Raw genomic sequence first — 25449 nt, 5'->3', positions numbered from 1 at the left:
ACACCAGCATCTAGCTCCTGAGTCTTCATTGGTAAAATCAAACAATGAGTATTTTCTTTCTTTACAACAAGTTGGCCTTAGAAACCACTCATTTGGAAGATCTCAAAACAGTGTGTTACTGCCACCCCGAGGTTCATTGTTAGTGTTGCTTTCTGACTTGTGGTTTCTGGAAACAATAGCCTGCGTCATTTTCCAAGAACACTGAGGCCTTTTGATTGAAACTACTGACCCTTCAGCTGGGCCTGAGCAAGTGTCAAACTGGTGAGTTGCCTTTGTTTTTGTTTTGTTTTTTAATGTCTGTAGGCCAACTCTACCACCGTATCTTACTAACACCACATTTTCTGCACAAGCCTCTTTCAAGAGCCATGAAACTGGCGGGTTTATGTGCAGAACAGCCCTCCCTTTCCTGAAGCCTGCTTCTTTTATCCTGTAAAGATATCTATACTCGGTCCATGGAGAGAAAGACTTGAAACTTGAGTCTTCTGTCTGCATTCTTGGCCCCTTAAAATAAACTCCTTTGCACAATTAATTACCATACTGTGCAATAACAGGGCTATCTGTCTTTTTAAGTGATTCATTGCATTAAAGCATGTTCTTAAATTTCATGAGTCCCTGAGGCTGGAGAGCTGCATGGCTCAGCAGGTAATAGCACTTGCTGCTCATCCAGAGGACCTAAGTTCAGTTCTCAGCATCCTCATTAACCTGCCCACAGCCTCCTGTAAATCTGACTCCACAGGATCTGATGGTCTCTTATGACCTCCATGAGCACCCACAGGCACATGATACACACATAGAGAACACACACACACACACTAAGTAATAAATCTTTTTTTAAAAAAATTTAGACTGCATGGTCCCATCTAAGATATAGTGGATGTACTCCTGAAGACTTAGAATAAATAAAAAGGTACATACACAACCGTTGCAACCAAAAGGACTGTGGTTTAGATTCCCAAAAGCCCATGTAAAAACCAGGCAGGTGTGACAGCTATGTGTAACCTCAGCACTCAGGAAGCAGAGACAAGGGTTCCCCAGGTAAGCTGGCTAACTGGAATCTGTAAGCTCTGGATTCAGTGAAAAACCCTGCCTCAATAAATAAAGTGTAGGGCAACCAAAGTATCTGCTGTCAGCGGGGGCCTACTCATGCAAAACATACACATGCATTCACATTTGAACATGCATACATACATACATGCATGCATAACATACACACACACACACACACACACACACACAATGTTTTCTGTGTTCTGTCTCTTTCAGTTAAGACTGAACAGCCACCTGTTCTTGTTCTTATGTCAAATGTTCATTTGTAATTTTTGTTGACCAGCATGCCATCTTCTTCTTGTTTGTTTTGTTTGAAACAGGCTCTTATTACAGACAGGGTCTTATTACATAACCCTGGTTGATCTGAACTTGCTTATGCTGATCAAACTGGCTTCAAACTCACAGAGGTCCCCCTGCCTCTGCCTCCTGAGCGTCTGGATTAAAGGTGTGCACTAGCTTTTCTCGGGGATTTTGTTTGTTTGCTTCTTTGTTTTCAGGCTATAAACTTTAACCAGGTCCAAACAATCTTATCAATGGAAGTGGCAACAGCAATGTTAGTAATCAGGCGACACCGCTGGCCTGCCCTCAGGAACCTAGTAGCAGCTTATGTCATTGCTAGGTGCTGCACTCTTTTATGGCCCCCTACAAGCCATCCCAGGTTATCTCTCTCTCTCCTTGCCCCCCCCCCCCCCCACCCATCTCCACCACCTGTTACACTAGATCTGTTGAGAGTGTGCTTTCTCAGGGGTACACCTTGGCACAGCACAGCACAGCAAAAGTACCCCACCCCTCACCACAATTTATCCTATCAAACAGAACAATCCCAAGCCTTCCAGTGTGGTTCACGCTTTTAATCTCTGCCCTGGAAGACTTAGGCAGGACTGTGAGTTTGAAGCTAGCCCAAGCTACATAAATGAGAGCTCATCTCTAATAATGATAACAACAACAAATAATAATAAAATCCTAAGTGGAGGGAGTCCTAAACATTTTAATGTTCTGTTACTGTAAGCTACCTAGGTTAGCAGTAGGTTCCTTATGATATCTCATACCTGTGTAGAGTGGGTTTGATCCTACTCCACTTTCCTTACCTTCTCGTCCTTCCCCGCCCCTCACCCCTTGCCAACCAGCTCCTCTTCCATTTTTATGCCCTGTGAGCCCAGTAGAGGTAAGGAGAGAGGGAGAGACATACTGACAGACATAATCCTAACTACACAAGAACCTTATACTTACACCTTAGGGTTGCTTACAGAGGTCTGGAGGTGAGATTATTTACAGGGGAATGTATATGTGTGTATGTATATATATATGCTTACTCCTTACTAGTGGCGACATCATGGCAGTAAATATCTCTCTCTTCTCAGTATCCATTAGCTATAGTCCCGAAGGCGAGGCTTAATTTGCATGAAGTCTAAACTCCCTTATGCATCCGGAAGGTACACTGATACACAGGCAGGCTAAGCAAGCTCTCTAACCTTTGAGGAATCTCCCCAGCCCCACCCGCCTCCGTCCCTCTGTCCCTGCCCCCACCCCCTTGGCGATGTTATCTTTTTTAAAGTGATCTGTCGAAATTCAGTTCTTTTACTGTGGGTTCCCCGGGATCCAAGTCTGGTTTTCAGTCTGGCTTGGTGCCAAGTGCCATCTTTCAGGCTCCAGAGTGTGCTTTCTTTTTAATGTTTCTTTTCCTTTTTCTTCTTTGTTTCTTTTTATTATTTTTGTTCTGTTGCTGTCTTTTTTTCTTCCGCCCTCCCCCTCCCCCAAGAGAGAGCTGTTCTGTGTAGCCCTGGCTGTCCTGTAGACCAGGCTGGCCTCAAACTCAGAGGTCCACCTGCTTCTGTCTCTGGGATTAAAGGCCAGCACCACCACACCCTATGCCCCTCCAGAAGCTGCTTGCTTGCTTTTTATTGGTTACTGAGTGGGTTTTCTTTCTTTCTTTCTTTCTTTCTTTCTTTCTTTCTTTCTTTCTTTCTCTCTTTCTTTCGTGTTTGATTTTTGAGACGGTTTCTCTGTGTTGTCCTGGAGCTCAGTTCTGTAGACCAATCTGCCCTCGAAAGGTGTGAGCCACCGTGCCCGCCTAAGATGTGCTTTCTTGATGGCTGCCAATAAAAAAAACTTACCCAAAATACACAGGAAAACGTGAGTGACAGTCTATTTTTAATCAGCCGATTTGTCTTGCAAACACTTTTCTCGGGCCATGCTCACTGCCTTCTTGGAGTAGGTTCTCTTTCGATACTGGTTGCAAGTGCCTCGGACACCCGGCCAGGTGAAAATGACGACCTGCGACAGACCTACTGGCGACTCTTTCCTAGCTTTCACTTCAGTGTGAGAGAGTACTTCATCCGCCGCAGAGCGTCCAAATTGAACAGCGGCCAGAAGACAGAGATCCAAGCCAAAGGGCTCAAAGAAAGTTTAATCCCGGGCAGCTAGCGGCTAGAGCAGCCCACCCTGGTGCCGGGGTAAAGCGGAAATGCCGGGCCCCCACCCCACTCCTGGCTGGAGACTCAGGCGGGAGTTGGCACCTGGGGGCTGAGCACCTAGGTATCCTTGGCCACGCGAGGGCGGCGTAAAACTTAAGTACTGACTGCTTCGCTGGCGTGCCCCATCCTGGTACCCAGGATGCTTCAGAGAAAGCTCAACGGCTAGGCACAGTGATGGTAAGGAGAACAGAATCCTGTAATAACCATTACCTCCTTTTTCTGCCTGTAATAACCTGCTTTCTTGGTTGGGGAGCAGAGAAATGATGTTTTGGGTGTTATCCTCAGGGGGAAAAAAACCAAAAGAAACCTTTCTCTAAGTATCTCAGTTATTCCACTAAAGATGCTTATTTAGCAGGTGAATTTTCTTCACGGGAAGGAACAGCAGCCACATAGTCTTTCCAATAGCAAGCTAGCTTGATGTATGGAATGTATACAATCCGTAAAGATCCACGGAAATTGAGAGATTCCTTTTAAAATGACAGCCAAGGAAACAAAACAACGGAACAAAATAATAAGTTTTTTGCTTTGACGTTTGCTTTCCTACATTTGAAAAAAATGAAATATGTGATGAAATTAACTTACAGTATACAGTTCCGTTAATGCTAACTGCCAACTAAAAGAATATATATTCAATTATACTTGAAGCTTACAAATGAAGCCTGCAGACCTGGACTAGTACATTTCTATAATTCCAATATTCAGTCAGCTGAGGCAGAAAGATCATTAATTCAGTGTCAGCTTGAGCTACACAGTGAATCCTAGATTGAAAAGAGAGAGACCAGAGAGGGGAGCAGGAAACATTCATGAATACAATAAAGTTAATATAAGCGGTCCTTTTGCAGTTTGCAATACCTTAAAGTTGGACTACATTGCATTTTATTTATTTGGAAACTATTATAGAGATAGGTGATGGATAGATGATTGAAAGAAAGACAGGTAATTGATAATTGATAGGTAGATAGATGACAGATTCTAGGAGCAACAGTTTTGCTTAAGTGGACCATTGAGGCAGATACAGTCTTATGCTAGAAACATTGTTGAAAAGGTCTTGGGTCCCTAAACTCTCAAGATGTGTTGGAGTGTGCCACCACTATACAACACTATGTGATTGGTTTTAAGACCATGTCCCCTGGAGGGGGAGACCTGGTGGCACTCAGAGGAAGGACAGCAGGCTACCGAGAAGAGACTTGATACCCTATGAGCATATACAGGGGGAGGTAATCCCCCTCAAGAACAGTCATGGGGAGGGAATAAGGGGAAAATGGGAGGGAGGGAGGAATGGGAAGATACAAGGGATGGGATAACCATCGAGATGTAACAAGAATAAATTAATAATAAAAAAATTTTTTAAAAGAAATGCAAAATTACCATCTTGTAGTTTATAAGAACTACCTAGAATTCTTACTAGTCTGACACACATCTCTACAGGTCAAAATCAAGATGTCAGCAGGGCAGTGTTTCTTCTGCCGGCTCTTGGAAACAAGTCTACTTTGCCTCTTTATAGAGGATGCTCACCTCCTTCAGCCCGTGGCCCTCTTGGTTGGTTACACTAGACACTCAGTAATGACTCTTCCTTCTCCTGTGTGGCAATATACTCCACATCGGAATATTTCTCCCAGAGTGGAGGTTCCTCAAGACTCAGGAAGTAAACAACTCAAGAGTCCCAGGAAGTCTGGAAGCTTATGTGATGGACAAGACTTTTCTCCTTCGTAAAAGTTACATAAACAGTAAAGATGGTGCAGAGAGACCCAGGGGTGTCCTTCTTGTGTGAGTTGTCACCCTCGTAGGCTGGGCTTTTGAGTGTTGTACTCACTTTTGAGTCACCTCTACTCCTATAAGCACCCCCTCACCTATACTCCTATGAGTAATTCCAGGAAGTTCCTTGGCTTGCCACGTTGAACTTAGGAGAATTGTTTCTTTGTTCTGTTTATTGTTACTTCCTCATCTGTGGTGAGTAGACACTGACTGTGACCCCCCCCCCTGAATAGCCCCACACTTTCTCTGACTGATTCCTCCTGTAAAGGAATGGCTTATGACCACATGGGAATAAATCCCCTCATCTGAAGCTATCTAGCTTGGTCACATCTGCAAAGTGTCTTCTTTCGTGAGAATAACACCGACAAGTTGCGAGGGCTAGGATATGGAGGGCTTTGAGTATAAGTTCTGTGGCATATGAGTGTGTCCGTATACATGTGCAACTTTCTAGGGCCTTTTCTCAGTATAGGTTTCCCCAGAACTACTCTTCATATAAGTCTGTGCTCACAAGAGTTCACTCAACCACACCTACAACTTAGTCATCCTCTCCCATCTCATATAAAGGAAAATTAAAGTTCCAGAGTGACTGACAGCCATAAGGCCATATGATTAACAAGAGATGGTGTTTCCCTGACCTCCACTTTAACCCTTCATAACTATGGCCTCCTGAAAAAAAAAATTACAGTGCTGTCCTGGCTGGAGAGAGAGAGCGCGCCCGCACTGAAACTCCAGGACAGGCTGGTGATTTCTCTGAGTGGTTTGTTTGTTTGTTTGTTTGTTTCTTCAGGTTGGGAATATTTGTGGATATTTACTGATTGAGCATTCTTAATCTATCATGTTGCTGTTTTAATGTTGGAGTACTTCAGATTTCATTGTGTTTTTTTTCATGCTCAGCTTGTACTACAATCGCCCTCCACAGACAGGTACAGGTGCCCGTGTAAACCACTAGGTGGCAACAGAGGCGATCACACACACACGACAGCTGTAGTCCTCCAGTACACTGAGGTTAGAGAAGTTTAAGCAGTCAAGAAATGCTGTTTGCCTATCTAGGACCACGATGACGTGTGCCATTCTTTCCAGAAGTCATATATTTGCAGACCCGCTGCCGTTCAGATCACACAAGCAGTTTTAAACCTGTCTGTTCCTCCCGAGCCTGTCGCCCTGCTCTTTCTTGCTCACGTCTAAGTTTTGGTTTGCTGGTACGTTTTGAAACTAAAATTGTGTCTCTATACATGATACCTTTTTAAGATAACAAGTATATATGTACTCTGTATTCAGAAGGCCTTTAATTAGTGATGTGACTTCAAATGTGAAGGGTAATACGTGCTTGTCTTTTAATACAAACTAGCAAGGTCTCACTGCTGTTTCTATTTTCTTTATTTATTTTTAGTGTGTGTGTGAGAGAGAGAGAGAGAGAGAGAGACAGACAGACAGACAGACAGACAGACAGACAGACAGACACCAGACAGACAGAGGACACATATGGGACACATAACTGCAGGCGCCAGAGGACAGCAAAAGAGGAGATGGTCCCCTAGGACTAGAGTTACAAGTAGCTATAAAGTACCAGGTGTGGGCACGGGCTACAGACCGCAGATCCTCTGGAAAAGCAGCAAGCATCCTAACTGCTGAGCCCCACCCCACCCCCAACCCCCACACTGCTGTTCCTAGTTACAGTCATTAATTTGAAGTTTTAAACAAAAACACAGCTGGAAATGAGCACAGAGCACAGGAACAAGGAGAATGACAAGTGTAAGGAAGTTCTCTGCAATTCAGCTTTGATAGCATAAAGGACTCAGGATCAGCCACGGCTAAGCTTTGGGCTTATTTTTCTCCTTGTAAGGAAGTGGTCCGAATCCTGGTGGAGTAGTGGAGCTGACAAAGGAGAAGTCGGCAAGTCTCTCTCTGCCAAGCCACCGAATTTGATGCGCAAGCCAAAACCACTTGGCAGCAAAATATAAGGTAGTGTTCGTGCATATAATTGATTTTAATTATATGTTTTATAATTACATAAATCCATTAAGCATAAAGAGGAGGAAGTACCACGTTTTTGATGAAAAAAAAATTTACCTAACAGGCTGTGGAACAAAATACACCAAAAGTCGGGGTCGGGGTGGGGATTTAATTTATTTTACTTGAAGTGGATGATACATAATACAATGAAATCCCAAGTATATATACTATTCTTCAATTGTTCATATAGATGCTAAGAGTTCTTAGAAACCATGCAGATGAGGATTTCTCCATGTTCTTTACTAAAAAGCCATGATCCTGATTAACTGGCTGCGAAGGTAAACTTCCTATGTCCTGCTCTGAGTTTGATGTAGAAAGGGCTTCAGAAGCCAGCCCAGGCTGTTTCTTAGAGTTAAGTCATTAGCAACTACTAATCTTCCTGGTGGTGTAACACTGTGACGTCATATGTTCTTTGATTGTGCTGTTAATTGAAAACCTTATTAAAGAGTGCCTTTTTTGTGGTACAGGTCCTGAAAAACCAATAAACCAATGCCGAGTATGTTTATGAATAGGTCCCAGCACCAAGGAGACAATTCTAGAGCTTTAGGAGAATTTTGAGAAGTCTTTTAACCAAGGGAACTGGAGCCTCCAGGACCTTCCACAACTTACATCTGCTTTGTTTGCAAATTGCTTTTGTAACATTGTATCAGCGCGGAATACACAGTTCATTGAAAACGTGGATATTCACATTATGATTCATGACCGTAGCAAAATTGCAGTTATGAAGTAGCAACAAAAATAATTTTACAGTTTGGCATTACCTCAAGATGAAGAACTGTATTAAAGTGTTGCAGAAGTAATTAGGAAGGTTGAAAGCCGCTGCTCCATATACACTAATTAACCTACCCAACAGCAAACAGAAGCATTTTATCAGCTTAGGAAGGAACTTCAATAGTTCATTTGGTTCAGTTCCTTGCCTTCAGAAAGTAGTGTACCACTATCCCTACATTATAGGTTGAAGAGTTAGCCTGGAGAAATGGTCAGGTTATTCGTGGTTGACGGTTATCAGTGGTTGACAGTGAGTTCAGGTCAATCTCCTGACCAAGCAAAGTGTTATACTAAGCAATCTACCATCAGGGAAACTCCTGAAAAGAATTTTGTTTCTCATATGCAGAGACTCAGAGCCAAACATTAGTCAGAGCTCCGGGGAGTCCTATGGGGGAAGGATTGGGGGAGCCAAAGGGGTCAAGGGCTCCACAAGAAAACCTATATAGTCAACTAACCTAGGCCCATAGGGGCTCACAGAGACTGAAACACCAACCAAAGAGCATACACGGACTGGACCTAGGCCCCCTGCACATATGCAGCAGTGCGCAGCTTGGTCTTCATGTGGGTCCCCCCACCAACTGGAGCAGGAGCCCTCTCTGACTCTGATGCCTGCATATGGATCCCATCCCCCTACTGGGCTGCCTTGTCCAGCCTTAGTAGGAGAGGATGCACCTAGTTCTATGGCAACTAAATGCACCACGGCAGGTTGAGTACCTATGGGGAACCTCCCTCTTCTCTGTGGAGAAGGAAACAGGAAAATGGGGCAAAGGGGTGTTGTGTGTATGTGTGTCAGGGAGGACTGGAAAAAGAGGAGGGGGCTGCAATCAGGATGTAAAGTGAATAAATAAATCAAACTTAAAAGTATATTGAAAGCCCTGCTTCAAAAATATGAATTTTGTTTCTTCAAAAAGTCATTCTTACTTGTTTTTGTCAAGTCAACATACCCAAGATTTGACACAAAATAGAATCCTCCATAATGGTATGCAAATGGATTACTAAGAAATTGGTGTCAAGCTGACCACTGGCAGTTGGTTCCCTAGCAATCAAAAATCACTTTTTGGCTAAAGAAGTGAATAAACAAAATGCTGTAGATCCCTCTTTGGGCCAAACCAGATGCTTCAATGAACGTGACCGAAATCAGGTTTGATGTAAATCTAATCAAGGTACATGAGAGAATGTCAAATGTTAGAGGTCATGTTTGGCAAAGCCTGGTAGGGGAAAGCCACCCCACCCTAGGTTTTATTTATTTATTTATTTATTTTTAAATTATAGACACGTATACGTCTCCACGGGGTCATGGTCCTGTGAGGCAGGTACCTATGGAGGCCAGAGGCATTAGATACCCTGGATATGGACTTCCAGGCAGTGTGAGCCACCTGACCTGGATGCTGAGAAGTGAACTCAGGTCCTCCAGCTGAGCAGTATTTGCTCTTAGCCGGTGAGCCATCTTTCCAGCCCCGCCCCGCCCCCAATATGAGTTCTACAACAACTAGAAGGTGTACAACCCCATGACTTAGTTCCTTAAGAGGGTTGTAGGCATAAAGGTACAATTTGACAAGAGAAGGGTGAAGCTGGAGCCCCCACTATGGGGCACAGAGAGGATGATTTAGAAAAGCCTTTGTAAGATGGGGTGATGCTAAGACGAAATGACAACGTGGGGATATGTCATCCTCCATGAGCACAAGACGTCACTCAAAACCTTCCTGACTGCCACCATGTCAGACAGGCCATTTTATTCTCTCCCACTAGTAGGCTACATATTCTAATCTGAGGAAAGAGGAGAAGGTAATAAAATTTATAATCTAAATGAAGACATGGTGAAAGCCAAACGTTAGTGAAGAAAACAGTGGCGAAAGGCAGTGATAGAATGTGGACTTTGGGGAGGATGGAGGAAAATGTTGCTGGATTGTGGTCACCGTCTGAGAGCATAGTGGTAAATGCTTCCTGCCCTCATATTTAATTTCTCAACCATTTTCTGAGGTAGCTGTTATGGGTATATGACAAAATAACACTCAGAAATATTGGAGTTTTTCCCCCACACAGACCAAACAACAGAACTTAAATGCCAATTTGACATGGCTTAAAATTCCATGCCCGTTTAAAATGCACCAACAAGACGCAGTAGTCATTATAAGCACCTGATAAAACTTCATAAAGATGGGGAGGTGGTCGCCTTATAAATTTGATTGTGGAAGGAACTTCGGTACATAAGTGTCAGAGAGAAAGGAAAAAAAAAGATTCTACTGAAACTCTTGCATCGGAAAACCAAGCACCCTGCATTTTGAAAGGGACAGCTATCAAGGTTTCATCTCAATACCTTCCTGTTTGTCTTCCTCATTTTCCTCCACCACCCTATCTCCGAGGAAGCTATAAGGACCCTGTGACGTGTCACCTACACACAGAAGATTTGGTATGGAAATATCTCTCCAGTCCTGACACGAAGGGATACGGATATGTTTGATGTCCTCACACCCAGGGATGAAGCCAAACACCTTCTTGATGCGCTGTCTGATGAGAAGCTGAGAGTGCTCCTCTGCAGCTTGCTCGAAGAGAGCTCTCTCATTCTGGAGGTGGTTGACCCAGTAGTGATGCTGCAGAGAGGTGAGGGGGGAGCAACATCTTGCCAGACATTTGGAGACCAGGAAAGCAGTGGTTGCCAAAGTGATCAGAATCCAGCCCAGCATCTACACATAACAAGTAGGACATAGTTAATAGGTTTGAGCATGGAATACAGTAAATAGTCAAGAAACAGCCATGGTAAGAGGGAGCCCGACCGCCCTCAGAACTAAAATGTGGGTAAAAAAAAACTTTGCTTCTGGCTTGTACTATATAATATGATGATGATGATGATGATGATCGTTTGATGTGGAAATAGGACAGGTCAAGCCGTTTCTGCGCAGCCTTCATATTACAAAGGAATTTGACCTGTTAATGTGGGATAGGCTCTAACTACTGTCCTTGAAGTTAGAGATCCTATAAACCACCAATTAACCTTATATAGAATGCTTAAACCTTGTCCCTTGCTTATAACCCAACCTTCCTTCTCAATCATTAGGTATGGACCATGCGTTTGTTGGGGGCTTAATTAATATTTCGTAATGATGCTGGCGAAAATGACACTAATGGCAGCCTCCCAGAGTGTCTTCAGTGACCTGCTACCAAGTTCTCACAGATATATCATCCTGCGTTCCTCTTTCCTCTTATCCTTGGCAAGCAAAATGTCAGGAAACAACTGTACCTTGTGGCTCCTTAATGTTTTCCTTTTTAGATAAGCTAGCTTTATTTGTGACTTTTGTACCTGTTTTTTAAACGCTGACTTTTTTTTTTTTTTTTTTTGTCTTAGATTCTTTTTTTGTTCTCCTCTGTATCACTTACTGGTAGGTAAGTGAAGAAGGCAAAGTCTAGTGCTTAGGAACGCTAACAGTCCATAGTCACTGGTGGGTAGTGCAGAAGTCCTCTGCCTCTGGTCTTTCTCTTACAAGCTTTCACAAGCTCGTCTGAGTGAGCTGGGTTTTGTGATTAGTCAAAAATAAACAAGCAAAGAAGCATACAACAACAAACAGAAAATCTAAAAAAAACAACAACAACAAAACCAGCTGTGACAAAGCATATCTTAATGAAATTTTTTCTGGTCTTTCTTAAGCTGGGTATTTATTATTGCAGCATTTCAGGATTCTGTGTCTTGGCTTTAATTTTTTTTTTTAATGAACAGTATCTAAATCATGGGAAGATAAAAGGCCAAAATTCATGGAAGCCTTTGCAATCAGTACTTTTAAGATCCAGGACTTTGAAAATATGTTTTAATTCATCCCTTGGAGAAAGCCATCAGTTTTTCTTCCCAAAATGTAAAACTGCACTTCTGAAATTTAACCTAAAAGTATTGCAGGCTTGTGTCTTCCTCCTCCTGTTTCATCCCTTTCTCTGACACTCATGTATCCGTGGACATTACATTTAGAACCACCACCGGAGATTTTTAAAAACCTAATTGAGCTTCCTATAAAAAAAATTAGTATAGAAGAAGACAAACATGAAAACCTGTAGAAAAAATGCGATCTAGTAATTTAGCACTGTTCTGATAATATTTGTAATACTACTAAAATTCATCATTTTTAAAAGACTCTAGACATAGCCATGAGCTCTTTAAATGTATTAGCTCATTTTCTCATCCACAAACATTTAAATGACTGATTACGTCTTCCTTTCACATCGAGGAAAGTTAAGCATGGAGAAGTAAACTTAATAAAATAATAATAACAATACAACTTGTTGGCTACTAAGTGGTAAAGCAACAAGAGTGAAACAGGTCTCTCAACTTCCTACTTATGTGTGTGCAGCTGTCCAGTAGAACCCATTTTGATTGATGGGATCTAACTTAGGCTTTGAATTCAGATACTATGAGAAATAACAGACATGGGATGTGTTTGTAGAAACTGTAGTAAGTTTGGAACAGCATGAAAGGAGGGAGGAAAGGTCATAAACTTACTTGCGACTGGTATCTGTGTAAAAGAGCCACTTCATCTCTTACTGGAATCACGTCGGACGGAGCCGACGTGTAGCATGGAAATCCAGCTAGCATCTCTTCCCGTTTGCCGATGGTGACGTTAGCAAACATCGGGTACTGGTCCACAGAGGCAAACTCGCTTGCTGCACATTCATAGTAGGTACCGGTCAGCAGGGTCACCGTCAGCCACGTCAGTGGAGCAACCAGCGCCCTCCCGGTGATGCTGAAGAACATGAGGCAGGCCAACCTCCTTTCCAAGGGGCTGCTTCTCCGGTACGGAGGGGTACAGCTGCAGCAGCAGAATTCGCTGGCGACTGCCCACATTTGGCTTCTTAGGGCATAGCCAGCAACCAGGAGGATCAAAGCAGGAATCAGGAGAAAAGCTGACCCATAATAAAAATTTTTCCCGACTTGACACGGACAACTGAAGGTGTAAGAGGAGAACAGTTGCTGCCCACAGACAGTCAAAATCGCTATCAAAGAATTGATGCACGGTTCACTTCTCTGCAGAGAAGACAGAATACAGTTGAGAGCTGAGTTCATCTTGGGATCTCTGACACAGCCAGCTGGTGGTAGCCCTTTCTGATCGCTAGACTCCACCGGCTGCGACCATTTTATAGGATGGCACTGGTTTAACTGGTTGTGTCACGTCACCCAACATCCTTGTATGTTTAAAGGATTCTAGATTCTTCTCATGTGCTTCGTGAATCCTGAGCTAATAAATTCACACCAGATTGTAGCTGGGAGAAAGGGAAGGGATCTCAGTTTTGTCTGGAAAGAGAACTTTTCAATGTCTCATTTGGGGATGGCCATGGCACACTTGCCGGGCAGACTCCTTCCAGCTTTCTACACATCGATCTGTACAACACAGAGTGTTAAGTGTCAGACAGCACAGCCTAGGAAACAAAATGGGCACGCTCTTATCTCAGTGACAAACCGATTCTACAGCCAAACATTACAAAACACAGAGAAATGAAAAATATCAAATATTAGAGGAATCCAAAATTTTCTAAGAAGTCCCAAAACATTTTCTAAAGAGTGGAAGCTAGCCGGGCGTGGTGGTGCACGCCTTTAATCCCAGCACTCGGGAGGCAGAGGCAGGCGGATTGCTGTGAGTTCGAGGCCAGCCTGGACTACAAAGCGAGTCTAGGACAGCCAAAGCTACACAGAGAAACCCTGTCTCGAAAAACAAACAAACAAAAAAAAAAAGAGTGGAAGCTAGGCACAACAAAGCCACATCAAAACAGCGATGTTTGTCAATAGAATATTGGTATATGTTGATTTAAAAGTTAAATTGCAGCTGGGTGCAGTGGCACATGCCTGTAATCCCAGCACTCAGGGAGGCAGAGGCAGGTGAATCTCTGTGAATTCAAGGCCAGCCTGGGCTACAAAATGGTCCAGGATAGCCAAGGCTACACAGAGAAATCCTGCCTCAAAAACAAACAACAAAAGTTAAATTGCAAACGTATTTTTATGATATCCTTTGGTTATATAAAATGTGACTTTTTGTTCTATAGCTTTAACTAAATGAAATTATCAAACATGTAAGTCATTTTTGCTATCTAGTCAGTACATATTTACTACAATTTCTATGTAAAGGGTACTGGATGGGGTTTGGTTGCATTTATAAATCTTCATTCTCAAACCCTCAGCTGCATGTGGTGAAATACGTTGTTAGTGAACTGAAACAGTATACTAAAAGTCATCCAAAGTGCAACACAGACAGACAATATAGTTCAACAAAGCAGCTGAAGACCCAAAAGATAGAAGAGGCAAGAATTCCAAGGTGGGGGGAGGGAATGCTAGGCAGAGAAGCAATACTTTTAAAAAAGATTAAAAAGAATCAAAGTTCTCACATAGCAAGTGGTTGTTTTGAGACGTATAGAGATAAATTCATATGTGGACCCATGAGAGTAAAGCTACAGGATGTGAAAACAGGGACAGTCTTAAAAGGGACCAGACGGCAAAAGCAAATACTGCACCAAAAGGTGACAAGAGATCTAGAGCACAGTTCAAATCAATGACAATAGAGATTAGAAGACAATGTATCTTCAGGAGATTTAAGAGCAGCAAGGCATCATTCAAGACAAAGCAAAATGAAAACAGGTACATATGAAGAGAATTTGTTTAACAGCAAGATGTACTCAGCAAGAGGTTGATGAACCCTGAGGACAGACCTTAGCACAGATAATGATTACCCAAAATACCTAACAGTTCTCTTTGTTAGGTGTTGAAGCTATTACTTTTATTTTAAAAAATAGAAGTATATATTGTTGTAACATGTAATATCACATTAGTATATATCAATACATTATTATAACACTCTATCCCTACATATCTACCAGAAATGCTGAAAATATTAACCAGCCAGATATTGTGGAGGAGTTACAACAGCTGGAATCCTCACACACTGGTGGCAGGAAAGTCAATTCCATTTGGAAAATTGTGGTTTTCTTAAAAGTCCATCTATCCCCACCATATAATGGTCATATCCCTGAGTTATTTATAACAGTAAAGGAAAGCATATGTTTACATGAATACTTAAACCTGAATTTCCATAGAAACTTCCTTCATTAAAGCTGTAAGCTAAAAATAACCCAAATGTTCATCACCATGTGACTGAATTAACAAGCTGGTATATGTCCAATATTTACCGCTCTCAGCAGACTCAAAGTAAAACACACACACACACACACACACACACACACACACACACACACACACACACACGAATGAATGAATTAATACTTTTCTAGGTGGAAAAATTGAAAAATAAATATGTATTATGTTCATTTTATAAAACTCTAGAAACTATAGCCAGTCATGGAGCACAAGCCTTTAATCCCAGTACTTTGGAGGCAGAGGCAGAGAGGCAGATGGATCTCTGTGAGTTCAAAGCCCACCTGGTCTATATATTGAGTTCCAGGGCAGCCAGAGCTACATAGAGAGACCCTGCCTTGAAGAAGAGGAAGAGGAAGAGGAAGAGGAAGAAGAAGAAAAAGAAGAAGAAGAAGAAGAAGAAGAAGAAGAAGAAGAAGAAGAAGAAGAAGAAGAAGAAACTCTTGAAAATATAATTGTATACCAAACAGAAAATAGAACAGTGCTTACTGGGAGAGCAAGGAAGGAGGGATAAGAAGAGAGAGACTGTAAAAAAAAACACATGAGACAACTTTTGGGAGGCATACATCTCTGCTCACAGTGTCTGGAGTTGTAGAAGTGATGCCAATGCTATCCAAAAACTTATTCTTTTTCTTTCTCCAGGATGCCAGGTCAAGGCCTGCCAAGCAAGGTCACACCAGGAAGCAACAAACTGGGTCAGAAGGTGAGAGAAGGAAGAGAAAGCCTAGACCAGAACCTTTACTGGTGTATCTGTGGGGAAGAGAAGGCCGATCATGGGAACCCTTAGGATTGGCTTTTAAATCAATCTAGTGGGCTTTGGGGTATATGATCCCTGTATGTCTACAACCTGGCAATGGTTGATTTAGGGCAAGAATCTGTTAGCTCAGTATGTGAGCATTAGATAAGGTGATGGCTTTGGCATTTGACCTTTGGCTTACAGGGGAAATACAAGTAGCTTCTTATTTGGCCCTGTAATTAGTGGATACCAGATAGATAAACATAGAACAGGGTGATAGCAATGTTAATTACATTGATTAAAAACTTGATTTGTATACTTTTCAAACTATGGGCCAAATATGTCTTTATAAAGTATAAACATTTAAGTATGATCACTGAAAGACTAGATACGCCACGTATAGATCATTTAAAGCACACAGGGAATAAAAAGAGACTCTTTATAGGAAAGGAGAGAGTGAATAAAGACAAGTTGACAATAAAGAGAAAGGAAAAAACACAATATAAATGAGACCAAACACATCAATAATGACAATAAAATATTTTAAAGAACTAAGAACAACTGAGTGCGTACTCTCTGCTAGGCACAACGTTAAGAACACTGAATTTCCTGAATGATCCAGTTTTGAGGTATGGCATGTTTAGGGAACTTGCTTAGCAGCACATACAGATGAATGGAGGACTCAAGATTATGACCCATGTTGCCTGACACACATCTTTCTCCGTCATACCAGAGCTGGTTTAAGCCTGTCAGTGTAATGTTCTAAAAACATCCACGCTGCTTACAAATGATGCTCCCAAAACTGTAACACACACAAAGCTTGAAAACAAAGATTTAAAAGCATGGATCACTGTGAAGAATAATATTAGGAGAAGGCAAGACTCATCTAAAGGGCTAGCTGCACATCCCACCATAATAAAATATGCATCATGATGATATGATAGCGTCAATTTGTCTGCCCATGATTGCATAACTTTAAAATATATAAACGGAAGATGTAGCCAAACAATAAGGAAGAATTCTTTCACAGGAAGATTTTTAATGTAACACTAACAAGTGGTCAAATGAACAAAAATAGATAAAAGATTTAAAAAAAAAAGAATAAATTTAGCCAGTATTGCCAAAGTCAGACTGCTAAAGGTGCATGGCATTCTAAAAATAAAGGATAAATATTTTATAAGCCCCACAAATAATTTCTCCCTGAAATGTGTTGAAAATGCAGAGGCTCACCAAGAAAAATCTTAGAATCAATATCCAATACCAAAGAAACTGATTCAGAAACCATGACCACAGTGTACTACAGAGCTGGAGTTAGTAACTGATCATACGGGGGCCAAATTGGCCACTGCTTGTGTTGTCTGATACTGACAGAAGGACCTGCAATACCTAACTTACTTACTAGCTGGTTTCTTTACAGAAAGGCTTGCTGACTTGATGTTAGTCTGTATAAGTAAATTAGCTACAGTTACAGGTATCCCTGTGGCTCAAGCTCAGCAATCAACCTTGAGGGGAAAGTTCTGGCCATGAGGTGCATGCTGTATGACATCACTCTGCAGTAAAGTTGCAAGTCCTATTACCTATTCTGTATGGACAGCCACATATGTGGAACTTTAAAAAGATGCACAGGAGCGATAACCACCAAGGTCCACAGGGTGATGACCACTAAATAGGAAAGGAAGATAAGGTTAAAGAGAGTTCCAGAGAGTTGAGCTGGCTCGGACCTGCTTTATTGCTTAAAACAAAGCCTGAAGCATATATAGCAAAGCTTGGTAGCACATACCACATCCTTCCTTGTGTTTATTATCTCGTACCTTGAAATCCATTCATTACAGTATCTGGTGTATGAGGAAACGGGGAAGAGCATTTTAGAGCATTCCTTCTCAGAGCTGCCTGGGAGACAGTAGGGCGCTGGCTGAAGCCTACAGGAGTAGGGGCTTCATTGATGCAAATCTGTAAAGATGTGTTTTGCAGGTTCCTTCTTGGCATGTCCATGTGTGCTCAATTTGGGCTAAGCCTTCCTTTGCCCCTCCTCCCACACTTAAGCGTTTCCATCCCTGTGTTCTCCCTTCCACCTTAACATCATGTGTGTTGTATCACCCTGCCTTGGCTTCTCCTAGGTGTTCCTCTCACAAAGACGCATGTATCAAAATTCAAAACCAAAACCCGCACAGAAAGAACTTCCTTGTCTTTCCGAGCCTGTGCCCTCAGTTAATGTAATATATTCCAGTCTCATCCGTGCTCCTGTTAAGTTTCTTAATTTCCGTTTTCTGTATTGTTTACTATAATAAAACTGAATCCCAAAGTTAGTTTAGTGTTGTTTGTCCCTCGTGCCAGCCCTTGCATGTATGCTACTCAGAGAGACCCGGTTTACAATCTCGCTCTCACTGAGCCTATGACTGGGAAAATCATATCGGAGCATCACAGCTATCCTTAGGGGATGAGGAGTCACAGAACAAATCATACATTATATTCATATAAGGAAATCAGGTTAAAACAAACACAGATATCAGCTCGAAATAGAAAGAATTGTGTGTTTTATGTGTATGAGTGTGCACAGACACACATGTGTGTGCATGCGTGACTGCACATACATGTGGAGGCCGAGCGGGAAGGCATTGGTGTCTTTCTCTATCACTAAAGTTTATGAGACTGAGGCTTTCACAGAACCAGAAGTTCACTGGTTCACTGTTGGACTGCGTGAGCAGTGACTCTCCCAGAATCTGCCTGTCTCTGCCTGCCAATGCTGGGGTTATAGGCAAATGTAGCTACATCTGCCTTTTTAGGAGGATGCTGGGGATTTGAACTCAGGTCCTCTTGCTTTTACACTGTTGCCCATGGAGCCGTCTCCCTAGGTCCTAGTAAAGACTCCTTAAGAAGAGACAGGCCTCTTGGTCGCTGGGAGTTGCTGTTGTCCTCTGTTAGGCTCTTCCTAAGTCTTTACTCAATTACCGGGCTGCCTCCCAAAGAGCCTGGGCAGTGGTGTCATCTAAGACAGTGTTCACCTGTGGTGTCTGATGCGGGGTAAATTTGAGAAGCTCTACGGACACTGCTTTCTCTCAAGCCCAGCTCCGAGTTCTATTCTGTGCCCCTGAAAGAGTCTTACTAAAAGTAGAAGCCAACACTTGGGCGTTATTTTGACACAATCCCTGCTCTAGTGCCAGGGCAAACACTGATCACTTACCTTCTGAAGCACCAAACTATGTTTTTGTCTGAGAGAGGCATGTTTTCACATCAAAAGAAGGGGCCTGGAAAACGCAAGGTGCGCACAGATGTTGAGAAGTGTTGAAGAGGGCTGAGTTTCGTGGCATGAAACATAGCAAACCACTGTCCAAGTGACAAGTGACAGCTGTGTTTGGTTATGATGTGTGCCGTGCACCCGTCACACACTCAGCGCCTCATCACGCTCTGGGTCCCATCTGGAGGGCTGTTGGTTAGCAGCGCCTAATCAGTCTGGAGAAAGGAATCCATCTTCTCCTTATTCCCGCCACCCCGCTCCCCCGCCCCGCTTTTGTTGTTTGCTTATTGAGACAGGGTTTCTCTGTGTAGCTTTGGATGTCCTGGAACTCACTCTGTAGAACAAGCTGGCCTCAAACTCACAGAAATCTGCCTTCCTCTGCTGGCACCCACAACCCATTGAAGCTTTGTAACGGCTTTGAGAAGGCCACAACACAGCCTTGGTCTTGCGTAGCCGTTGACTACAGCACCATCTTTACATCTCTACAAGGACATATACTTCCTGTTTTCCTCCAGATCTCCTATCTTGAAGCGTAAATTGCTCCCAAATTGGCAACATGCTGTCAACAGCACAGTCATGGTTCTTTAGAATCTACTTCTATTTGTGTGTGCATGTGTGCGTGTGTGTGTGTGTGCACAAGCACGCATGTTTACCAACTACATTAGATGGTATAACATAGATAAAAGAGGGCGGGGGGGGGGCGGGGGCGGCTGTTTGGAATCTTCAAATGCAGTTCTGTTCCCTACTATCCAGATAAGATTAAAAATCTGTATTAGTCTTTTTTATTTCTATATTCCTAGCCTGTAAAATGGCAATGATTATCATAGTGACTATTTCAATGACTGTAGCTGAATTAAAATGATATAGATAGTGAAAAACCATACTGCAAGTTGTAAATATAAGGTATTAATTAGTCTGCCCCTAAAAACGCTGTCAAATCTCCAAACCCATTAAAATTGATTTCCCCGAGACCATGGATTCGCAGAGCACAAACAAGTATGGAAATACTTCACATCGTCTAGAAGTCCACCCCGTATATCCACCTGCTAGGAACAGCCTGCAGTAATTAGTTTTTATATAGTGCATTATAATGTGTTTTACTGAGCATATCATCTCTTTGATACTCGAATTATTCTGTGAGGTAGGTATTACTATTGCTGTTTCAAAGATGTGGAAACTGAGCCTCAGAGCAATAAAGTCGCTTGCCCATGGCCACACAGCTAGTAATCAAGAGAACTGCAACTGAACTGGAGCCTGGTCAACCATCCTAGGCTCTTTCAACTGTGCCACGGTCTTCTTCAAAGTGCCAGACCGTCTTCACTTTGTAGGAAGCATGTGCTGGCAGCCATAGGACTAATTGTCTCACGATGTCGGCAACGGAAGACTGCCTTCTCAACCGAACTTTCTGCGCCTATTTCTGGAACAGCTTTGAAATCCCGCACCCTGCAGTTGTCACAATGAGATTTCTTATTTGAACTTTAAATATCTGTACTTTTGCATAAATAAAGAGAGCCTTCAATAGCTCAGGACCTATCAAAAGAACGCTAAGGGCTTACTCTCTCTGCCAGAATCATTATACATTATTAAACTACAGAGCACCCTTTCTGTGCAACAGCCCTGTAAGAAAATATCTGCTTTATGACTCCTTAAAATTTCTGATTGCTGTTATGAAAAATGATCTTTTAAACACAAGATGCTAGATATATTTGAATGTTGTAAAGACACAAGAGTTGGGAAGGCACTGTTCTGGGGAACAATGCGGAGCTCATTTGTTGATCAGGTTGAAACTCGAAATTTAGTGCCTAAGGTTTGCTGATCCTGTCTCTCTAATTCATAGAACAATCAATACAGGAGTGAATAATGCTAACATTTAGATCTCTCTTGGATTGCGAAGGTTTCTGTTCCTGATTTTAAAGCAATGCCTTGGCACCAGAACAAAACACCACTCATCAACTCCCTGGGGCTACAGAATTTTTAGTGTCTTGGTGCTTTGCGTCTGACTTCACACACGCTGTGAGCTTTTATGGGCCTGGATTACAAGTGAGCCTGTTCCTTGATCAGAGCAGGTTCAGGGGTACAAGACAGCTCTGTTGTGCGCACTGATTTTTCTCTTCCCTTCAGCAAAGAACAAAGGCAGGAGAGAACACTCCTGCATCAAAGTGAGGAGGAACTTGCTAAGAAAAGGCAAGCGGATTGCTGATGCGCACGTCTAAGTCACAGTCTGAAGAGAAGACCTGAAGACCATTCTTTACCAAACACCAGGAGAGATGTCTCGCCCTGCACACAAAAGGCCAGAATCTCACAAAATAGTAAGACTCTTTTTTTTTTTCAAAGTGCCTTGCTTCTACCTCCCAGCAAATGTTTCCTGTAGGGATGGTTTGTGTATTTTGGGAAGTGATGTTACAAGTGGAAGGCTTCAGTTAAGCAGAAACATTCAGTGAACAGCCTTTGTGGGATAGTCACAAGTATCTCTTAAGAGTGTAGCAGAGCACTTAATTGTTATACAGATTTTTAGGATATTCTTTGCTGGCGGATGACTCAAACAATGGTATCAAATATTCCTGTTGCTTCTAAGATAAAATATGAAAACATCAATCCACTACTAAATAGCAAATGAAATGTATAGTCAATTATGTGTACATTAAATAGGAAAAGATGATCAAAATATAAGCAACCAAGAAATTATCATTAAAAATTCATTGCCTAGTCTTAAATGTGTTTGTATTTGGTGTGTGCTGTTGTCCTTTCTACATCTTCCAAATTCTTTTATTCCTAAAATTTTTTGGCACATTTATTTTGAAGCAATACTTTTAAAAAAAACTTTCACTCTAGCTTTAGTAATTCAGATATTAAAGATATACCTTATGGTTATGTTTACTGCTATATTAATTATTTCAGGGACTGGTGAGGATTTAGTGTAATCAGGTGATTTCATCTCTGTGCTCTCAGGGCTGCATTGACAACCTGGTAGGCACCACAGCTGGAAATGTCTACCAAGATTTTATCTGTAATTCTGGGATCTTGAACCATTTGTCTGTTGAGCTATCAAATGACAAAAATGTATAGTACATAATTCATATTGTGCCTAAATTACCATACACATACACACACCAGTTAAAACTTTTTTATATTACTGTATACCCAAAACCACTAGATATAATTACTAGAGTTTTATTTTTCACATGAAAGTGATTGATTTTATTATTTTAAGAAACTCTTGTTCATATTTCTTGGCATCTGTAGTATGGATTTAAGACATTAAAGTATGCCAGATATACAGTTCAAAGCATAATCTCTGGTCATGAAACAAGATGAAGAAATAGACATTTATGGACATTGTACTTGAAACTCATTAAAAAGTGTGTTTCCTCTCTCTCTCTCTCTCTCTCTCTCTCTCTCTCTCTCTCTCTCTCTCTCTCTCTCTCTCTCCAAGGTTTCCCTGTATAGCATTGGTTGCCCTGGACTCTTTCTTTGCTTTTTTTTTTTTTGTTTTTTAGAGACAGGATTTCTCTGTGTAGCCTTGGCTGTCCTAGACTCACTTTGTAGACCAGGCTGGCCTTGAACTCAAAGCGATCTGCCAGCCTTTGCCTCCTGAGTGCTGGGTTTAAAGGCATGCATCACCACGCCCGTCACCCTAGACACTTTGTAGACCAGGCTGGCCTTGAACTCACAGCGATCTGCTTTTGCCTCCCAGAGTGCTGGGATTACAGGCATGCGCCATCACGCCAGGCAGAAATAAACATGTTTCAAGACGTATTAATATATCCCATGGGAGAGAGAGCATCTGAGACTCCAGGCTATGACTGATAGGAGGGGCGCAATTTTATCTCTCTCCTCTGTACAAATTCTTATTTGTATAGAGTGGCAACAAACACCTTCCTCCTTTTCCTCTCCCCTTCCTCCGTCCTCTCCCTTTTCTTCCATCTCACTCTCTCCCCATCTCCCCACCATCCTTTCTCTTTCTCTCCTCCTCCCTTTCCCCCTTCTCGCTCCCTCTTCCCTGTCTCCCTCCCCTTCCCACTCCACCCCTATTCACCTTTGCTTATTTCTCTGCTCTAGCAACGCTTTGTTTTCTCCTGAGGCTTCTTCGATGTGAGGCAGAAGCTTCATTTAAAACTCATGGGTATGTTTTGTGTTCTATGTTCAGGCTCTGGAAAAGTTTATACCCGAAGAACAGAAATAAAGTTGAATATTTGTGACCCTCTATGTTAGGTTAACGTTCTTTTTGTTCACATCTTTGGCTTACATCCCTTATTTCCTGGTAAAAGCATTAACATTATTTTCCTGTACCTGAGTTATATATATTACAATTAACATGCAATATAAAGTAATTTATAATGTCTATGCTAACATATACTTTTGGCATTTTATTTCTCATTTTCACATGAATTGGGCCCTTATGTACCAATATTTAGAGTCTTTAAAAATTTAGCATTAATAAATATTTTCACTTAATGAAGAGGCATATTTGTCATGATATAAACCCACATATATTATTCAGGTACTCCCCCCACCTCCATTGGGGCCAGTGAGACATTAGGTCCACACTGTAATTATTTGAATAAAAAGTTATGGTGTGTTATAGAAGTTGTTTGGTTGAATAAATTTTTTATTTTTTTTTAAAGCCCTTCACACTCATCTTTAAAATATAAACCCTTACGTTATCAGGCCTCTGCTCCTTTACATATGAAGCTAAGACACTTGACGGTAGAGGTAAGGATGGCCCTCCAAGCCTGAAATCCATATTGACCTCTCACAAAAAAATATAATAGAGCATATGAAACAAATTTTCAGTAGTGGTCCCATTTCCACCTCCCAGTTCCATTTGCCTCTGCTCCCTCCACACATGTACCTCAGTGATTAGCTCCGTGTTAGAGTTGGAGCATGGAGCTGGAGGGGCCCTTCCGTCTCTAGATGGCTAGGCAAGTGCCTGTATCCTCTGGGTCCTCTTTTGTGCCTGTAGGATGGACTGTCTGGAACAAGTTCTCACTAAGCTTCTCTCCCTTTCAGAGGCTCTTCCTGGCAAGAACAAGGCAGACATTTTTTAAATGCATTGATCAGATTTTGTTTTCTGATTCCTTTATTTTCATCTTCTCTGTGCCAAGTGAAGCCGGACTAGACCCCTTTTTTGCTTATAATTCACAATAAAATGGAACATAATTGGAGTTCTATCTTTCTATTTTTATTTATTTTTAAAATTTTTTTTTGGAGCTCAATTTCTTAAAAAGCAAGTAATGTCTATATTTGAGTCCTCTTTTCCTTAAGCAAAAAGCAAAAAGAAGTCCAGCTGGCTTGCTACGGTAGTCAAGATCCGCCCCTGAAGCTCCCCTTGGCAGATCTAGGATTCAGAAGGGACCGTGCAAGCTCACGACAAGCCTCATCAGTTATTCCTTACAGCTAGAACCAGGCAGCATAAAGCACAAGTCTTCCCATAATAATCATATGCGAAATTCATAGTTTTTAAAGGCCACCCTCCATGAAAATACACACCAAGGTGTGCAATTGATACAATGTGGAAGACGATGCTCTTGTGTGAGATCGCAGACTTACCTCTCAGCTGTTCTCACAGCCTAGCAATATGTGCAGATGTAAATGATGACTCGAGGGTGCAAGTTGTTGCAGTGCCGGGAGTGTGGGAAAGGTGAACAATTGATCTCTGAGCCTGATTCCAAACCATAGATTAAAAATAAATAACACAGCAATATACTGTCATGACTGCCAGTAACAAAACCATGTGTCCCCGTCCCCCTCCCCTACAGAACAAAGACCTTTTTGTACTCACCTATGGAGCTCTGGTTGCTCAGCTATGCAAGGATTATGAAAAAGATGAAGATGTAAACAAATACTTGGATAAAATGTAAGTGTCAGTCTCATTGCTGTAGAATATCTATTGCTCGTTGGTATCACCATGTTTTCCATTCTGTAATGGCTTGCTCTACTCACCAGCCCCTCCTCGGCTTCTATGAGCCACATCAGAGAGTGGAGGATAATTTCTTATAACTCAGTTAGAAATAGTGGGAAGGAACTTTACACGCGAGTTCTCTCCTCTCAGGTAGGAAATGGTTTCTTTATTAGTCACGTAAGAGCAACTGACGTGATGGGACAAAGGTGTTCTTTTAGGAAGATGATGGATGATCTAATTTGATTTTGAACTTTCACAAGTCCTTACAGTGAAAATGTTTGCTTACATAAGCATGGGCCACCTATTGCGGGGCTAAGCAATAGCTAAGCAAAACAGAAAGCTAACAGTCAGTCATCCCCTGCGAAGAATGGCACACGGGGCATTCGATGGAAAAGCGAC

General features: G+C 42.0%; 2 protein-coding genes across 2 annotated transcripts in view; one reads left to right on the top strand and one right to left on the bottom strand.

The window, feature by feature from the left end:
- The first annotated feature begins 240 nt into the window (after positions 1-240).
- The window catches only part of TRAPPC3L (trafficking protein particle complex subunit 3L), a 71927-nt gene continuing 46718 nt past the window's right edge, over positions 241-25449 (top strand). Inside the window, exons 1-3 of the mRNA XM_084775395.1 lie at positions 241-261; positions 21270-21457; positions 24908-25005. Coding sequence (XP_084631521.1) covers positions 21416-21457; positions 24908-25005 — 140 coding nt within the window. The 5' untranslated portion in view covers positions 241-261; positions 21270-21415. The remainder of the gene's footprint in view (positions 262-21269; positions 21458-24907; positions 25006-25449) is intronic.
- On the bottom strand, positions 7385-13161 carry CALHM4 (calcium homeostasis modulator family member 4). The gene is made up of 2 exons (XM_084776429.1): positions 12541-13161; positions 7385-10741 (listed from the first exon to the last, which is right to left on the bottom strand). Exons 1-2 carry the CDS (start codon positions 13099-13101, stop codon positions 10355-10357), a joined length of 948 nt encoding a protein of 315 aa, XP_084632555.1. The 5' UTR covers positions 13102-13161; the 3' UTR covers positions 7385-10354.

Source organism: Acomys minous, assembly GCF_964271855.1.
Source record: "Acomys minous genome assembly, chromosome: 3".
Classification (NCBI taxonomy): Eukaryota; Metazoa; Chordata; class Mammalia; order Rodentia; family Muridae; genus Acomys; species Acomys minous.
The sequence above is the reverse complement of the archived record's forward strand: the minus strand, read 5'-3'. Positions and strand labels throughout refer to the sequence as shown.